Genomic DNA, 16737 nt, shown 5'->3' with positions numbered 1-16737 from the left:
CACATGTCCCCTTCATCATCCTTTGTGCTCTCTGGATAAGGACATAGGTAGGTGGTCAAGTTAAAGGATTAGTTGACAACTTACTAACTACATTGTCACAAAGTTTTGGAGAAAAATGAGGAGAGAGACGTATTTGCTGAGTGCCTAGGAGCTGGATCTTTTCATAAACATTATTCTATAAAACAAACTAACAACCCCAAGCAGATTTCTTCCCTGTTTTTATTAAGAAAACTGGGGCTTACAGAGGTTATAAAGTTGTAAAATCTGCACAAGTTCAAATCAAAGGCCGATAAGCAAATTAGGTGAAATTTAAGCAAGGTCAGGGTGAGTCCAAAGTTTGCTTTTAATATTGTGCTATTTCTTGATCATAAAAACTTCATTTTTAATAGAGTCACAAATGATCCACTTATGCAGTTTCTTTTAGTATTTAGCAAAACATCTCAACTTTTACCATCACACCAACTTCAAGAGCTCTGATAATGTTTATTTAGGTCTACTCATTCATTTGCCCAAATCAATGGAGTTATTATTTCTCAGCTGCTGGTAATGAACTTTCTTAACTCAGCATTTTGTGGGGGAAAAAAAAGTCTCAGTACTTGAATTGCTTATTTCATGCTCAATCTCTTAGCATGCATCTTTTTGGTCTCTTTTTAAAAATAGAATTCCAAATCATGACACATTCAAATATGAAAAACAGGATGGAGAGCAATGGGAACACTAATCTACAATAGTCAACGACTCTAGTACCTGTCTGTAGAATCTCATATTATATAGAAAACTCTTGAATTGGTAAAAGCCATCACTCTTATAGATTTGAAATATAAATAAAACACTGCCTTAGGAATATGGACTTAATTTTGTCCTCAGCCCCATTTGCCAGCCAGGTTAAGCCTCTCCATTCTGTTTCCTCATTGTTTTTAAAAAAGAATCTCTTAAATTCCTTTAAAAGTTCCATGATTTTCTGTAACTCTCTGGCCTTCCCAGTGAGTGAACAATTTAATCCTCCTATCCGCATCCAGTTTTTAATTCCTTTGACAAAAGGCTTACCCATCTTCTGCCTGAATTTGTTTTTTAAAGTGTGATAGAAAAATCAAGCAGCAAAGAAAAAAAGTATGGTCATCCAGTTAGACAAAGAGATTTTCTAAGTGACACTTGGAAAACAGTTTGAGAAATCTGCCTAGCAGTTTGTTTATTTTGGTTGCAGGTATCATAATTCATATCCTCTAAAGGGTAGAGAGAAAAAAATCAATCTTTTCCAGGAAAGACTGTAATACAGTAAAGCTTCTTTCTGTCTTGCTTAGCCTGATACCATATATTCACAAATGAAAATAATTCCATGAGTGCTATTCCTCATACAGATGTCCACAACACCTGCTTTCAAATTCTTATATCAGAGAAATTATGTAACAGACTGGCTTGATCCTTACTCTGATAACAAATAGACCAGGGATTCCTAGTGCAGTTTCCTTCACATTTCACTCCTTTTCATTTCCCTTCACTTCCCCCTCCTCTCCTAACATTTACACAGTGTTCTAATGAAGTTAGACACACTGTAAGGTGAGAGTGTGAATCATATCCACCACGGCCTGGTAGAATTGAGCAAACACGGTCACTCAAAAAAACAACTGATAGAATTTTCTGGGTTTAATTTCTTTATGAATTAACCATCCCTTTAAACTGCCAGGATGAGAGGTACAATTCTTATTCTTTCCTCAAATTCTCTAAGTAGATATGCTTTGGGGAAGTGCTCCTTCAGACAGCCTAGCAGACGATCAAAATGGGGTAAAGAGAATAAGTGCAATTTCCCCTACCCTATATAGATATATCCATCTCTTGTGCTCTGGCCACCCCATTTACAGTCCTTATAGGCAGAGGTCAGTAGTCAAAAAACACAATAATCTCATTATAGTGCTTCTCAAACCAGAAAATGCAAATAAATCAGCTGAGAACTTTGCTGAAATACTGGTTTAGATTTAATGGGTCTGGAGCAGAGGTCATATCTCTACATTTCTAATAAACTTCAAAGATAACCAAGGCTAGTGGTTTGCTAATCACACTAGAATAGGAAGGTCCTAATATCTCTACCCTCCCAAATATGATGCACTTCACACCTGAAGGTCTCCTTGTGGATTGTTATCCACAAAGAAAACTAAATGACACAAAACAGAACTCCACACTGGGAGTCTTCTACCCTGCACAAAGAGTGAAGTTAGCTGAATTGTTGCCCAGAGTCTGGGTCCTGCTTTCTGCCCAGAGTTTTCCTGTTTAGCTGAGTGACAAATCCTGCTTTAACCTCACCAGCCTTACCTGATGCTACTCTGCCAGTAACCCAAACACTACCAGACTACAGGACCTGTTGTAACCTTTGAGTTTCTGATTCACCAAGTCTGAGGTGGACTCTAAGAATAAACAACAAACCTAGGTGATTCTGACACATTCTGAGATTCTTGGGAAGGAAACCTCTTTGATAAACTACAGAAATCTTTTTTCTATGGCTCTTAGTGGAATGTCTTTACAGAAAAAACAAAAGGTAAATCAAAGATGATGGAACTTAAATATCCCACAGTATGCATGACAGAAGAAACCATTTCCTCTCTAATTGGAACATTTGTTCAAGGGAACTTATAGTTAATTCTAGTGTATTTTGTCCTTTTCTCTAGAGTTTGTTAAAAATGTGAAGTATGTCTTATGTATTCTAGAGGAAATCATATTAGGATAGATACATTATAGATACACTCAGTGATCAAATATCAAAGGAATAGTTATTTGCCTTTCTGTTTAAGTAAATTAAACTGAACTGTTTATATACATATAATTTAAAAATACATATAGGACAACCAGTTAACAAAAATAAAGACTGCACATTAGTTAGTGCCATTGAAATAGCAGAAGCAAATGTAAAATACCAAAAGTAACTTTACTTAGACTTTATGACTGAATGTCCTCCCTAAAAAGGACTACAATTTGGCTAGTTGGTCTTTGTTGGGGCAGATGTGGCATCCTGAGGGGTGGTTGCCTTTACTGGTATAGTTACAGCTCCTGGCACAGAAGCAGTAACCGTTTCTGGCCTGGAATTGGCTCCTGTCTGACTGGCAGTGGTCTCAGTCTGATTGGGGGTGGAATCAGGCCGAGAGGCCAGGGTCTCTTGACTACAGCTGACATCAGGTGGACTTGGTATGTCATCAGCTTGAATGAGCATGGCCTCTTCTTCTGCTTCCAATTCTGTTTCTTGACTTTGACTTTCTTCGCCTTCTTCCACCATCGCAGGTGGTAGCTGTAAGAAAGTCTAATAAAAAAAAAAAAAAAAACGACAACCCCAATGAGTTGAAAGGAAAAAACAAAACAACAACAAAACCTCACTGTGGTACAAAGCCACGTTCTCATATTAATATCATCTTCCCAGTAGATACTGTTTATGCTAGAATTCTCCAAAATACTGCTGGCCATTTTATATTATGAATGTAACTCCTGTGATAACAATGCCTGAGGTCTGCTAATAAAGGCATATGATGTCATATACTAAGGATCAAAGTATATACTAAATTCTCAAGAGAGGAAAACAACATAAACAGCTATTTGATTTTTAAGCAAAGAAATATGCTGTAAAGCTTCTTAGAAAAATAGCTGATTAGGACTGACTGCCACACCAACTCAAGAAAGGACCAACTTCAGTGAAGAACTCTTGAGAGAGGTAGAGAGGATCCTAGCCAAGAAACAAGGCCAGGGGGATGGGGGAGGGGCATGGAGGGCACAAGACATTGGTCTCATTCAACTAGAAAACTGGAGCAGCTATAAATGCTTAGCCTTCTGCACATCACAGCAGTCTGTAGCTAAAACATAGCCTCTCTTCCTCTGTTTACCTTGTTGGGAATTATGAAATAGCAAAAAAGCTAAAAAAATACCTGTAAGGTTTATATGCTGAAAATTATAAACACTATGAGAGCATCCAAAGAAGATTTAAGTAAATGGAGAGATATACATCATATTATGGAAAGGAAGACTAATATTTTAAGATGTTAATCTCCCCACATTGATCCTAAACAATTTTACTCTTCAAAACATACTATTTAAAAATTGCAGCATGTGGGTGTGACAGTGCATGCCTGTAATTCCAGGGACTCTAGAAGCTGAGGCAGGAGGATCACAAGTTCAAGGTCAGCCTCAGCAACTTAGCAAGGCCCAGTAACTTAGGGAAACCCTATCTCAAAATTAAAAAATGATAAAAGCTGGGGATGTGGCTCAATGATTAAGTGCCCTGGATTTAATAAAAAATAAATAAAAAATATTGCAGCCTGATTTTTTGGCAAAATCAACCAGATGACTTTAAATTTGAAAAGCAAAGAAGCTAGAATATTTAAAATAGTTTTGAAAAAGAACAAAACTAAAGTATTCATGTTGATTAATTTCAAGATTTACTATAAAGTTACCATAATAAAGGTAATATAATGCCCAAGAGGACAGACATACGAAACAATACAGTAGAACGGAGAGTCCAAAAATAAGAGTCACAATATGGTCAACTGCTTTTTATGACTACTAATCTGATATGCAATTCAACAGAGGAAAAAAATAGTCTATTTAGGAAATAATGCTGAAACATCATGCAAATGAATAACATTCATCATTACCTGGAATCATAACAAAAAAGTCTCAAAATATATCATACTTGTAAGTGTCAAACCTAAAACTATACAACTGCTAGAAGAAAATCTTTGTAACTTTGGTTACAAAATTTTTAGGACATGCATGAATTATAGGAGAATAATTCTATATATTGAACATCAAAATTTAGAAGTGAGTTTTTACTTAAAAAAAGAAAGAACAAATTACAGAGTAAGAGGAAATTTGTGTGTGTGTGTGTGTATGTGTGTGTGTGTGTGTAATTCTGGGGATTGAACCCAGGAACACTCTACCAGTGAGCTACATTCCCAGCCACCCACCCCCCCTTTTTCAAAATTTTTTTATTCTAATTTGTTATATATGACAGCAGAATGAATTACAATTCATATTTCACATATAGATCACAATTTTTCATATCTCTGGTTGTACACAAGTATATTCATGCCATTCGTGTCTTCATACATGTACTTAGGGTAATAATGTCCAACTCATTTCACCATCTTTCCCACTCCCATGCTCCTCCCTGCTCCTCCCTCCCCTTTGCTCTATCTAGAGTTTGTCTAATCCTTCCATGCTCTCCACCCCAACCCCATTATGAATCAGCCTCCTTATATCAGAAAAAACATTTGCCATTTGGGTTTTTTGGGGTTGGCTAACTTCACTTAGCATTATATTCTCCAATTCCATCCATTTACCTACAAATGCCATAATTTTATTCTTTTTTAATGCTGAATAGTATTCCATTATGTGTGTGTGTGTGTGTGTGTGTGTGTGTGTGTGTGTGTGTACACACATTTTCTTTATCTATTCATAAACTGAAGGGCATCTAGGTTGGTTCCACAGTTTAGCTATTGTGAATTATGCTGCTATAAACATTGATGTGTCTGTATCCCTGTATTATGCTATTTTTAAGCCCTTTGGGTATAGACCAAGGAGTGGGATAGCTGTACATTCCCAGCCCTTTTCCTATTTTATTTTGAGATAAGATCTCACTAAGTTGCCTAGTGTGGCCTCCACCTTGCCATCCTCCTGCGTCAGCTTCCTGAGTCTGATATTAGAGGCATATGCCACAGCAGCTGGCTAGGAGAAAAATATTTGTAAAACACATATCTACTAAAGGACTTGCCACCAAATACATAAACACCTGTCCAATAAATACACTAAAACATACAACCTACTAAAAAAAAATGAGCCAGAGACCTGAACAGACATATCCCTAAAGACATACAGATGGCAAATCACTACATAAAAAGACACTCAAATTAGGATAATAAAAATTTAAAAATACACTGAAATCACTACATACCTACACATCAGAATTGCTAAAATAAAAAAGACCTACTCCATCAAGTATAGGTGAAGATATTGAGTTCCTAGACTCTCATAAAGCTGGAGAGAGTATAAAGTGGTACTGTTTTTCATTCTGAAAAACAGAGCTGTGGTTTCTGAGAAAGTTAGACATATTTAACATATTATCCAGCAACTCCACTTCTAGATATTTACCAAGACAAAGTGCAAGGACTTGTACAAGAATGTTTGTAGCAGCTTCATTTGTTAAAGTCCAAACTAAACCACCCAAATGCCTATAATAAGTGAATGGGCAAACTGCACTAAACACACACAATGGAATGGACTATTGATATATATAACATGAATGCAAATGAAATACAAAACAATTATGATGAGTAACAAGTAGTCAAAAAAACAAAGAAGAAAAATATATACTGTATGATTGCATTTATATAAATGCCTGAAAATGGAGACTAATGGCAGAAAGCAGATCCTTGGTGGCCTACAGAAGGTGTAAAGGGCACTGATGAAGGATAACAAGGAGGGATTAAAGTCGCACAAGAAGACTTTGGGAGGATAATGGATGTTCATTATCTTGACTGTGATGATGGCTTGACAGGTGTGTGTATATGTGTGTGTGTGTGTGTGTGTGTGTGTCACAATATTTAGAATTGTACATTTTAAACACATGTACCTTATTGTATGCCAAATGTTATGTACTTAAACATGTTTTTAAAACATGAATGCTACATGAATAACAACAATCTACTTTAGTTGGTTCCTCACAAGGAATTTAAAGATTCATTTAACAAAAGAGACGAATTCTTTCTATAACAAGGAAAATAAGAATCAATTTTAAGAGAACTCACCTGATGATAATGATGTGTGGTTTGTATCAAATGCATATACATATTGTAAACAAAGTTTGCCATCTGGGGCATATTTTTTATTATCTGTACTTCATGAGATGGTCTTTCTCCATTCTAGAAGAAGGCAAAAAGAAAGTTAAGTTTCTAGTGAAAAACCCTAGAGACTAAGATATCAATAGAAGGCTGTTTCTGTATCTTATTAGTAAGCAATGTTGGGTTTGGAGGATTTAAGCATAGTTTAAAAAAAAAATAAGTAAAATACAAGTGTAGAGTCCAATAAGTAATGATTCCATTTAAATCTAAAAAAGCTACAAACTAGGAAAGTTAAGAGTCACTAGTTTTTAAATACAATTTTGAGCTGGTAAATGTAATATGGGTTTTAGAAGAATTAACAAGAGAAAATAGTTTGAATAGGGAAATAAATCAACATGGTCTAAAGTAGCACTTATTTTTTTTCATATTTTATTTTTTAGTTGTAGTTGGAAACAATGCCTTTATTTTATTTATTTATTTATTTATTTATTTATTTATTTTTGTGGTGCTGAGGATCAAACCCAGGGTCTCACACGTGCTAGCCAAGCGCTCTACTGCTGAGCCAAAACCCCAGTCCCTAATGTAGCACTTCTTGGTGGTATGTATGCTCCAAAGGTGTTCATAAAATAATTCAGAAAGAAAATATTAAAATTATTCTTCCTATTTATGTTTTTCTAAAATAGAAGAAGTTAACACATTATTATTAGTCATGGTGGTAAATATTCAAATGTACTTTTGCACACTTTGTAACATCTATCAGAGTCCTCTTAGGGATTCTGTTAAATTGCAGATGTCTGGGCTCAAGCTCCCTGGGATTTAGATTCAATAGATATGGGTTAGAATTAGGTGATTCTTATAGAGTAGTGTCTCATAACAATCTGAGAAATATAACTGTAGCAGTGTAAAACAGTAAAGCAAATGAAGACAATACAAAATTTATATTTCTTTCTAAATGGCCCTAGAATAAAGATTAAAAACTTTCCTATTAATAAAATGCTTATAAAGTTTTACACTTTCTTGTGATAGGGACCAATTCAGAAAATAATAAAGGCAAAAAATATATATGAAGAAAAAGGAGGTCTGATTCTACTTCGTGTACAACCAGAGATATGAAAAATTGTGCTCTATATGTATAAGATGAATTGTAATTCATTCTGTCATATATAACAAATTTAAATTTAAAAAATTAATAAAGAAAAAGGATTCTATCTTAAAATGAACAATTGTCTAATAATTGGTTTATAAACAACCGAGAAGAACAGAGATAAGGGATTGTGTCCACAACACAAAGGCTAGCACTTAGGGTTTTATGTGATACCACCCCATCAAACCTCTCCACTACTCTTTCTTCCTATATATACATAGCAGCATTTTAGTTAAAGAAAAATACTTGATATTATTATAAAAATACAAAATTTCTTTTTCTCCTTCCTCTTCTTCTTCTTTTCTTGGAAGAGAGAAGAGGGTAAGAAGTATACCATGAACATTTAAAACAATTTTACTTAAAATCTAATGGAGGCTGGGGATATAGCTGAGTTGGCAGAGTGCTTGCCTTGCAGCACAAGGTCCTGGGTTCAATCCCCAGAACCCCCTCCACCGCCAAAAATGCTAATGAAATGAAATGAAAAAAGCAAAACCTGAAAGTCTGTAGTATACTAACTAATCTCCACATAAGAAAGAAAATGAGGGGCTGGGGTTGTGGCTCAGTGGTAGAGTTCTCACCTAATATGCATGAGGCACTGAATTTGATCCTCAGCACCACATAAATGTACAAAAATAAAGATATTGTGTCAACCTAAAACTAAAGAAAGAAAATGACATAAGAAAATAAACAAGTTTCTGTTCCTTTATGCAAAGAGAATAAAATATGATCTAAAAAGACTGCTTACCTACAGAGGGAGGCTGATAGGAAACGGGAGTGGCATTTCTGAGTTTATCTTTTTGTTAAAAGTATGTGCTCTCCTGTCCCCTATTTCTTTTGAATATAAGCTCTTAAGAACTAAACTACTCATTATTCTGTTATTGAGTATATAGCTTAGTTCTCCTCACAAAACAGAAGAGAGGATACATAGTAAAATGATTACTCATATGGACTCTGGAATCAGACTGCCTGGGGTTTCAAATCTTATATCTTGCATCTACTAGATACATGGCTACAACTACTTAACTTCTCTTACTTAACAGCAAATGGCCAGACACATGGTAAAAATCAATGAATGTTAGCTGATATTATTTTTATGTAGAAAATCTAATTAAGTCCCTTGGTATAAGGAGTATTCTAAATTAGCGACTGTATGTTCCTGGCTAATGTAGTTATATGTAAGACGATCCCAGTTTCCCATTATGAAAAATGTTTCTCTATTCAACAAAGAGAAGTCATACCTTTCTAGTGGTTGGGAAAGGTTCTGTTGGAATTATATGCAGATGAAGTGGTCTGGCTGTGAGTTGGCTGAAAGCTGGAGTTAGTTCAAAACAGTTTTGGAAGAGAGACACTCTGGCGAAGATATAAAGTCCGAGTCTGGCTCTCGACATGGCTACTACTAAGCGACGGACATCCCTTGTGAAACAAACAAAATAATTAACACACTTCAAGATTAATAACATGTTTATGCAGCTTATTTTTTCTTCCCTCCCCGCCCGGACTCCACTAAATAGTTCTATTAAGCTATGGCAATCAAAAACATAAAGCTTCTTAAAACTTAATACATTGGGTAACTCATACAGGCAATCAATGTTACATGACCAGTAGACCAAGTAAAAAGTTACTACTTTATTATTAATCTCTTGTTGCCTTTTTTAGGGACAGGGAAGAAGATCACGCGCGCGTGCGCGCGCGCGCACACACACACACACACACACACACCAAAAAAAAAAATCCAACGTATTGATTTAGAAGCTCCAAGTAACTCTATTAATATTATGACCTAGTTCAGTTATCAGTGACCAATTTACTGTATTATTGCTGTTAAGTCAATCTGAACCAGCTCTCCTTCTACTTCTTTTGCCTACCAAATTCTTAGGCTCCATCAAAGTCAGATTTTACTTCCTCAGTAACTCTTCCCACAATGTTTTATAATAATAATTTATTATATTAAAAATAAAAATAATTTTTTATTTTCTCCATATTTCCTGAGAGCCCCAAGGAATCAAGCTATAGGTGGGTACTTCCACACCCCTAACTGGATGTATAACACTAGAACTATTTAGCACGCGCTCTCATAAAAATATTATAAAGGAAATTATGGTTTCAACAGCATTGTCATAGGAAAAAAGGAGTAGTGGTGGAAGTAGGTGACTTAAACTGTTGTTTCCAAGGCAATCACTATATTATATTCAGTTCTCCCCTTCACATCCAGAAAGCTCTATCTGTAAACACAAACAAAGAACCAGTGCAATTACAATGGCCACTGCACCAGTTGCTCTGAGAGAACTCTTCTCTCCAATCCTCGGTGTCCTATTGCAGTGAAGAGGTTTTTGTGTCACACCCGTTGTATATATGAACAGGTGAACTGAAATCTGCAGATTCAAGGGTAGGATCTTCCCATGATATTTTTAATGGATTCTAAACTCCATAAGGGCAGAGATCATGAATGCTATATTATTACATTTTGAGAAGCTAGCACATTGGCAAAAAAACAGATGGTTCTGAAAGTAATTGATAAATGAATGATCAAACACTATGAACATAAAAAACTACCAGGCAAAAAAACAAAGACAAAAAGCATGAGTGGGCAGGGTTCCTTGGAGCTCTGTCTTGAAAGCAGGGCAATGGGGATTACCACCTTCTTTCTTGGTCCCCAGAAGAGGGCTGCAAAAGAACACTGTTCAGCAACAAAGTCAGCACTCTGTAAGAACCCCTTCCAAGAAATAACAGGAAGTTCTAGCATTACTATTTTGTTCCTAACAGGTCACAAGCATGTCCACTGGTACCTAAACTGTACAAATCAGCTGGGCAAGAGAACAATGAATGATAGAAAAGGGACCAGAAGTGTTCCATGATACTGGATTCTAAATAGTTCCACAATGTCCTCAAAAAGGACTCTGGAACTGAAGCTAACAATCTGGTTCCTACTCACACATCCATGCTGATGAAAAAAGGTGTGGATAAAAGAATATGGCAGTACTTTAGTTCAAAACAAGTTTGAAAATGGATACTCTGGCAAAGATAAAAGTCCAAATCTGGCTTTAGAAATGGCCAGTTACCTAAAAGGTTATAGAGATTACAAATGGCCCAATAATTCCACTCCTATGTTTACACCCAAGAGAAAACAAATCTTATATAAAAACTTGTATAAGGATGTTCACAGCAGCATTATTGATAATAGTCACTAAGTGGACACAACCCAATATCTATCAACTGATAAATGGGTCAATAAAAAGAAATGAAGTACTAATATATCCTACAACATCAATAAACCTTGAATACATTATGTTAAGTGAAAGAAGCCAGTCACCAAAAAAAAAAAAAAAAAAAAAAAACCCACATATTGTATGATTTCATTTGTATTAAGTACTCAGAACAGGCAAATCCACAGAATGTGGAATAGTGGTTATCAAGGGTTTTGAGGGAACACAAGGGGAGCGAATGCTAGTAATTATAGGGCTTCTTGATTAGGCAATGAGAACATTCTAAAATTGATTGTGGAGACGGCTGAATAATTCTGCAGCTAAAAACCCATTAAATTACACACTTAAACTAGGTGAACTGGTTGGGCATGGTGCTTCACTATAATCCCAGTGACTCAGGAGCCTGAGACATGAAGATCACTAGTTAGAGGCCACATGGGCAACTTACTGAAACTCTCAGCGACTTGGTAAGACCCTGTCTCAAAAATTGAAAAGAACTAAAATAAAATAGGTGAACTTTATGGTACATGAATTCTATCTCAATGAAGCTATTATTAAAAGATAAAATATGGCAAAGAGTAAGTAGGTTTCCTTGGTCTCCTGAAACATAAATATTTTCCTACTTATAAAAGAAAGGATATGAAGGATCAGCCCTAGAAACCAAAAAGTTCTACATAGAGTTTTGATAAGTCTAGTTAAGATATTTAGACTAAGGTACCTGGGTAATGGGAATCATAAATAAAACATCTATACTCTAACACGACCATCACCATGATGATACCCTGACGAAGAAGTTGGACTTTCAAAAGAAAAGTTTGGCAAATACAAAGACTAACTTACTTGGATAAAGGTATTTTTACTTAGAAAATTGATATGCAAGAAAATACTGAAATCAGGTTCTGTTTTAACTCTTCATTTCATAATGTTATAATTTAGATCTGGAATGTCCACATAAAAGCTCATGTGTTGAAGGCTTGGTACCTACCACTGGAAGGTGATGAAAACTTTAGAAGAAGAGTATACTGAGACACCAGCCCCTTTCTCTTTCACTCCCTGCTTCTTGGCTACATGAAGTTAAAACAGCTTTGTTCTGTCATGCCCTTTCTACCCATAAAGCTCTGTCTCACCACAGGCCCACAGACAAGAGAACTAAGTGACTATAGACTAAAACTTGTGAAACTGTGAGCCAAAATCTTTCCTCCCTTAAGTTGTTTTTCTCAAGTATTCTGTCATAATGACAGAAAGCTGACTTGCACAATAAAGGTTTCATCATCAAAAAAACCCTTTTAAAAAGTTTTCAGAAAAATAAAGCAAAGAACGGAGAGAACTAAAGTCATTGGAATCTGAAAGAGGCATGGTACTACAGTGTAAGCAAAAAGAGGGAGAAGAGGAAGCAGCATTCATAAATTCATACCATAAAGTTTTGAGAGATCTTAATTACGTAAACCATAATGATGGCTAATTAATTATAAATGTCAGTGAGGAAAGGAATGGCTTTTTGGAAAAGCAAAGACTTTAAATACATGCTTGACACTTCAATAAATAAGCAAAAATAAACTATTTAAAATGTTATCTCTAAACAATTTCTTAAAATGTTATATTTTTGGCTTACTCTTACATAAAAGTTATTGGGCTAATGGAATTTCATAACTAGGTTAAGCTCCAAATAGATCTTGACCTAATGACAACATACAAGAGTTGGTGGGGGGGAGAGGGGACTTGTTTTTATATCTACCAAATAAAAATAAAAAACTCTCCATATAATTTTGCTATATAAAGTCACATAAGATGAAGGTTTACATAAAACTAAATGACTGCTTTGTAATAAAAAGATATTATTCCCATAAATCTGTAACACATAAATATGCTACAATAAATGATAAAAATAGATTATTGTTTGTTTTTGACAATTCTCAATCCTAGGAGAACAAGTGGCTCTTTTTTCCCTTAACACTGAAGCTGAAAGAGTATATATGTGGAGGAAAACCAGAATCCTACACGATGAAAAATTTCCTCTGAGGAGACTTTACCTGATATAATTTCTAATACTATTTCTATCAGACATAAGATTTTTTGATAAAATTTCTATTTTTGAAAGTAATTAAAGAATAAAAAAGCTAAAATTACTAAAACATTTAAGAGTAAAAAATCCAGTAAGCAAAAGCAATGGTGAACTACACAAGGAATTTGATAATGTTACATTCCAACAAAAAACACCAGAAGTTGCTATAACAATTAATTATAACTATATATAATTTAAACATAAAAATTAGAAACTACTTTGCCACTGAGATTCAAAATTGAAATAGTAAAGTTAAATAAGCCGTTAAAAAATTTTCCTACGTACCTCAGATGACCCACTGCCCTGGTTCGTACAAGAGAAAGAAGAATGTAATCATTCTGTTGACCTTGAAATCTATCAACAGTTGTCACCTAGGAAGACATAATGAGAAACATGGTTTATTTTCAAAACCACAATAAAAAGGCTCTAGACATTATTTAAATAATGTGCTAGAAACAAACACGTTACTCTTAATCAATCCCCAAAGAAACAAAATTCCAATCATGACTGTGTTTCTTTGGGGATTGAAATTGTAAAAGCAAGTTAATGAACACTGTTAAACAGATTGCAGAAACCACAATACCCTATATCCTTAAGTTATTCACACTTAGACACCTGTCTTTATCTTTGCTAGTAATTATTTTTAGAATTCAAGAGTCTCCTCCTATTAGACTGCCAAGCTTCATGAAAGCAGGCACTATGTTTGCCTTATTAACTGGTAGTGTTCAAGTTTAATGCTCAGAAATGTAACAGTATGCTTATTTATTAATCTATATATTCCTAGTATTTGTCCACAGCATTCCTCCATGAAAGAAAACAAGAATAACAATAACAAATAATCTTTATCATACTTTTTGTTTAGTTTGAGAATATACCTACAAATAGGGAAGTTCGGAAAGGTTTAACATTTAGGCCCTTATTCCTTTTTTTCCAAATTAAAAAAAAAAATGTTCTGTTACCCCCTAAAACTGTAATTTATAATCCCTCTACATTTAGGAAATTACTGAAATACTTCTTTTTAATTTAACTTCACAGCTTATATATAAGAAAATGTGCTCATTTTAAGTATATAATTTGATTAATTTTGATGCTATTTTGAATAGAGCTGCATTGAATATTCAAGTGCAAATATTTTTGTAGACACATAGTTTCCTTGTTCTTGGATAAATACCTATGAGTGAACTTGCTGGGCAATATAGTTAAGTATATACTTAAGCTTGACAAGAAACTGTCAAACTGTTTTTCAAAATTGCTATATCACCACTGTACATATATATTTACAGCAATGTTCCAGTTCATGAGTTCCAGATTGTTCCACATCCTTGTCAACACTTATTATACTGTCATTCTTTTTAATTTTACCTACTCTATTGGATACATAGTAGTATATTATTGTGTTTTAACTTACATTTCTGACAATTAATGATGGTAAAGAATTTTGGGGGTCTCACTGGCTACTTGTAGGCCTTCTAGTATCGGTTCAAATAATTTTCCCATTTTTGTATTATGTTGTGTAAGGATTTTTATAGAAGTTTATATATATTCTAGATACAAGTTCTCTGTTATAATGTGTGGTTTCACACTTGGAAATTCTGTTGCTTTCCTGACCAGGTGAATAGCTTGTCTGAGCTGTGTTCACACACTAAGACTGGTTGGGCAAAAAGGATGAAATGAACCTTGGTCCTTATTAACATCACTGAACCCACCCTGCAGCCCAACCCCAGAACCACCCTACTTCCATCTTCTTGATTCTTATTTTGCTTAGCACAATATTCTTCAGCTCCATCAATTTACCAGCAAATGACACAATTTCATTCTTCTTTAAGGCTTAGTATTCCACTGTGTATATATATACCACATTTTCTTTATCTATTGATCTGTTGAAGGGCATCTAAGTTGGTCCCACAGTTTAGCTAATGTGAACTGAGCTGCTATAGACATTGATGGGCCTGTGCTACTTTAATATGCTAATTTTAAGTCCTTTGGGTATTATGACAAGGAGTGGTAATAACTGGGTCAAAAATGGTGGTTCCTCTCTAAGTTTTCTGAGGAAACTTCATACTGCTTTCCAGGGTGGCTGTACCAATTTGCAGTCCCACTTGTATGAGTGTTCCTTTTTCCCTACATCATCACCAACACTTATTGTTGCCTGTATTCTTGATGATTGTCATTCTGACTGGAGTAAGATGAAATCTTAGAATAGTTTTGATTTGCATTTCTCTAATTGCTAGAGATATTGAACATTTTTTTCATATATTTGTTGATTGGTTATATTTCTTCTTCTGTGAAGTGTGTCAGTTCTTTAGCCATTTATTGAATGGGTTATCTGGTTTTTTGGCGGTAAGTTTTTTGAGTTATTTATATATCCTGGAGATTAATGCTGTATCTGAGGTGTGTATGGTAAGGATTTTCTCCCATTCTATAGGCTCTCTCTTCATGTTGTTGATTGTTTTCTTTGCTGAGAAGAAGCTCTTCAGTTTCAATCCATCCCATTTATTGATTACTGATTTTACTTCTGCACTTTAGGCGTCTTGTTAAGGAAGTCAGATCCTAGGCCAACATGATAAAGATTTGGGCTTACTTTTTCATCTACTAGGCACAGGGTCTCTGTTCTAGTGCCTAAGTCTTTGATTCACTTTGAGTTTTGTGCAGGATGAAATGGGTTTAATTTCATTTTGCTACATATGGATCTCCAGTTTTCCCGGCATCATTTGTTGAATAGCCTATCTTTTCTCCAACGTTTGTTTTTTGTACCCTTGTCTAGTATGACATAACTGTATATATGTGGGTTTGTTTCTGTGTCCTCTATTCTGTACCATTGGTTTACATGTTTATTTTGGTGCCAATACCATGCCATTTAGCTCTGTAGTAGTTCAAGGTCTGATATTGTGATGCCTCCCGCTTCGCTCTTCTTGCTAAGGATTGTTTTGTTTATTCTGGGTCTCTTATTTTTCCAAATGAACTTCACAATTGCTTTTTCTAGTTGCCTGAAGACTGTCATTGGGATTTTAATAGGAATTGCATTAAATCTGTATAACGCTTTTGGTAGTAAGGCCATTTTGACAATTTTGACAATATTAATTCTGTCTATCCAAGAACATGGGAGATCTTTCCATTTTCTCAGGTCTTTGTATTTCTAAACTCGCTATACTTCAAAGTTATCAATTTTTCTTTTTCACTCTCTATATTCCTTTTACAGTACTCTGTAGTATATTCTTTTGTATTGCTATTGATTTTGTTTTTAATTCCTCTGGTTTTATTTTCTTATACCTTACATATAATTTCTTCCTGAATTATTGGATTTCTTTATTTTGTAGCCTTTCTTTATGGGATGGTTACTTCAATAAGTACTTTTAAAATTCATGCCTTTTTTTCCAGATAGGTTCTCACTGTTACCCAGGCTGGCCTCAAATGTCTGGCCTCAAATGAGCCTACTGGCTCAGCTTCCCAAGTAGCTGGGATACAGGTGTGCACTACTGCTCCCAGCCTATCTTGTCTAGGTTTTAATATTCCTTT

General features: G+C 34.9%; 1 protein-coding gene across 2 annotated transcripts in view; it reads right to left on the bottom strand.

Moving 5' to 3' along the window:
• Window positions 1-201: 201 nt before the first annotated feature.
• Aqr (aquarius intron-binding spliceosomal factor) overlaps window positions 202-16737 on the bottom strand; it is a 112223-nt gene continuing 95687 nt past the window's right edge. For both annotated transcript variants that reach the window (XM_048793425.1, XM_015480850.2), the window contains exons 32-35: window positions 13507-13592; window positions 9195-9369; window positions 6780-6893; window positions 202-3286 (exon numbers count right to left, since the gene is read on the bottom strand). In XM_048793425.1, coding sequence (XP_048649382.1) covers window positions 2969-3286; window positions 6780-6893; window positions 9195-9369; window positions 13507-13592 — 693 coding nt within the window. In that variant the 3' untranslated portion in view covers window positions 202-2968. The remainder of the gene's footprint in view (window positions 3287-6779; window positions 6894-9194; window positions 9370-13506; window positions 13593-16737) is intronic.

Source organism: Marmota marmota, unplaced genomic scaffold (assembly GCF_001458135.2).
Source record: "Marmota marmota marmota unplaced genomic scaffold, marMar, whole genome shotgun sequence".
In the NCBI taxonomy this organism is placed as follows: Eukaryota; Metazoa; Chordata; class Mammalia; order Rodentia; family Sciuridae; genus Marmota; species Marmota marmota.
This window is presented reverse-complemented; position numbering and strand designations above follow the sequence as displayed.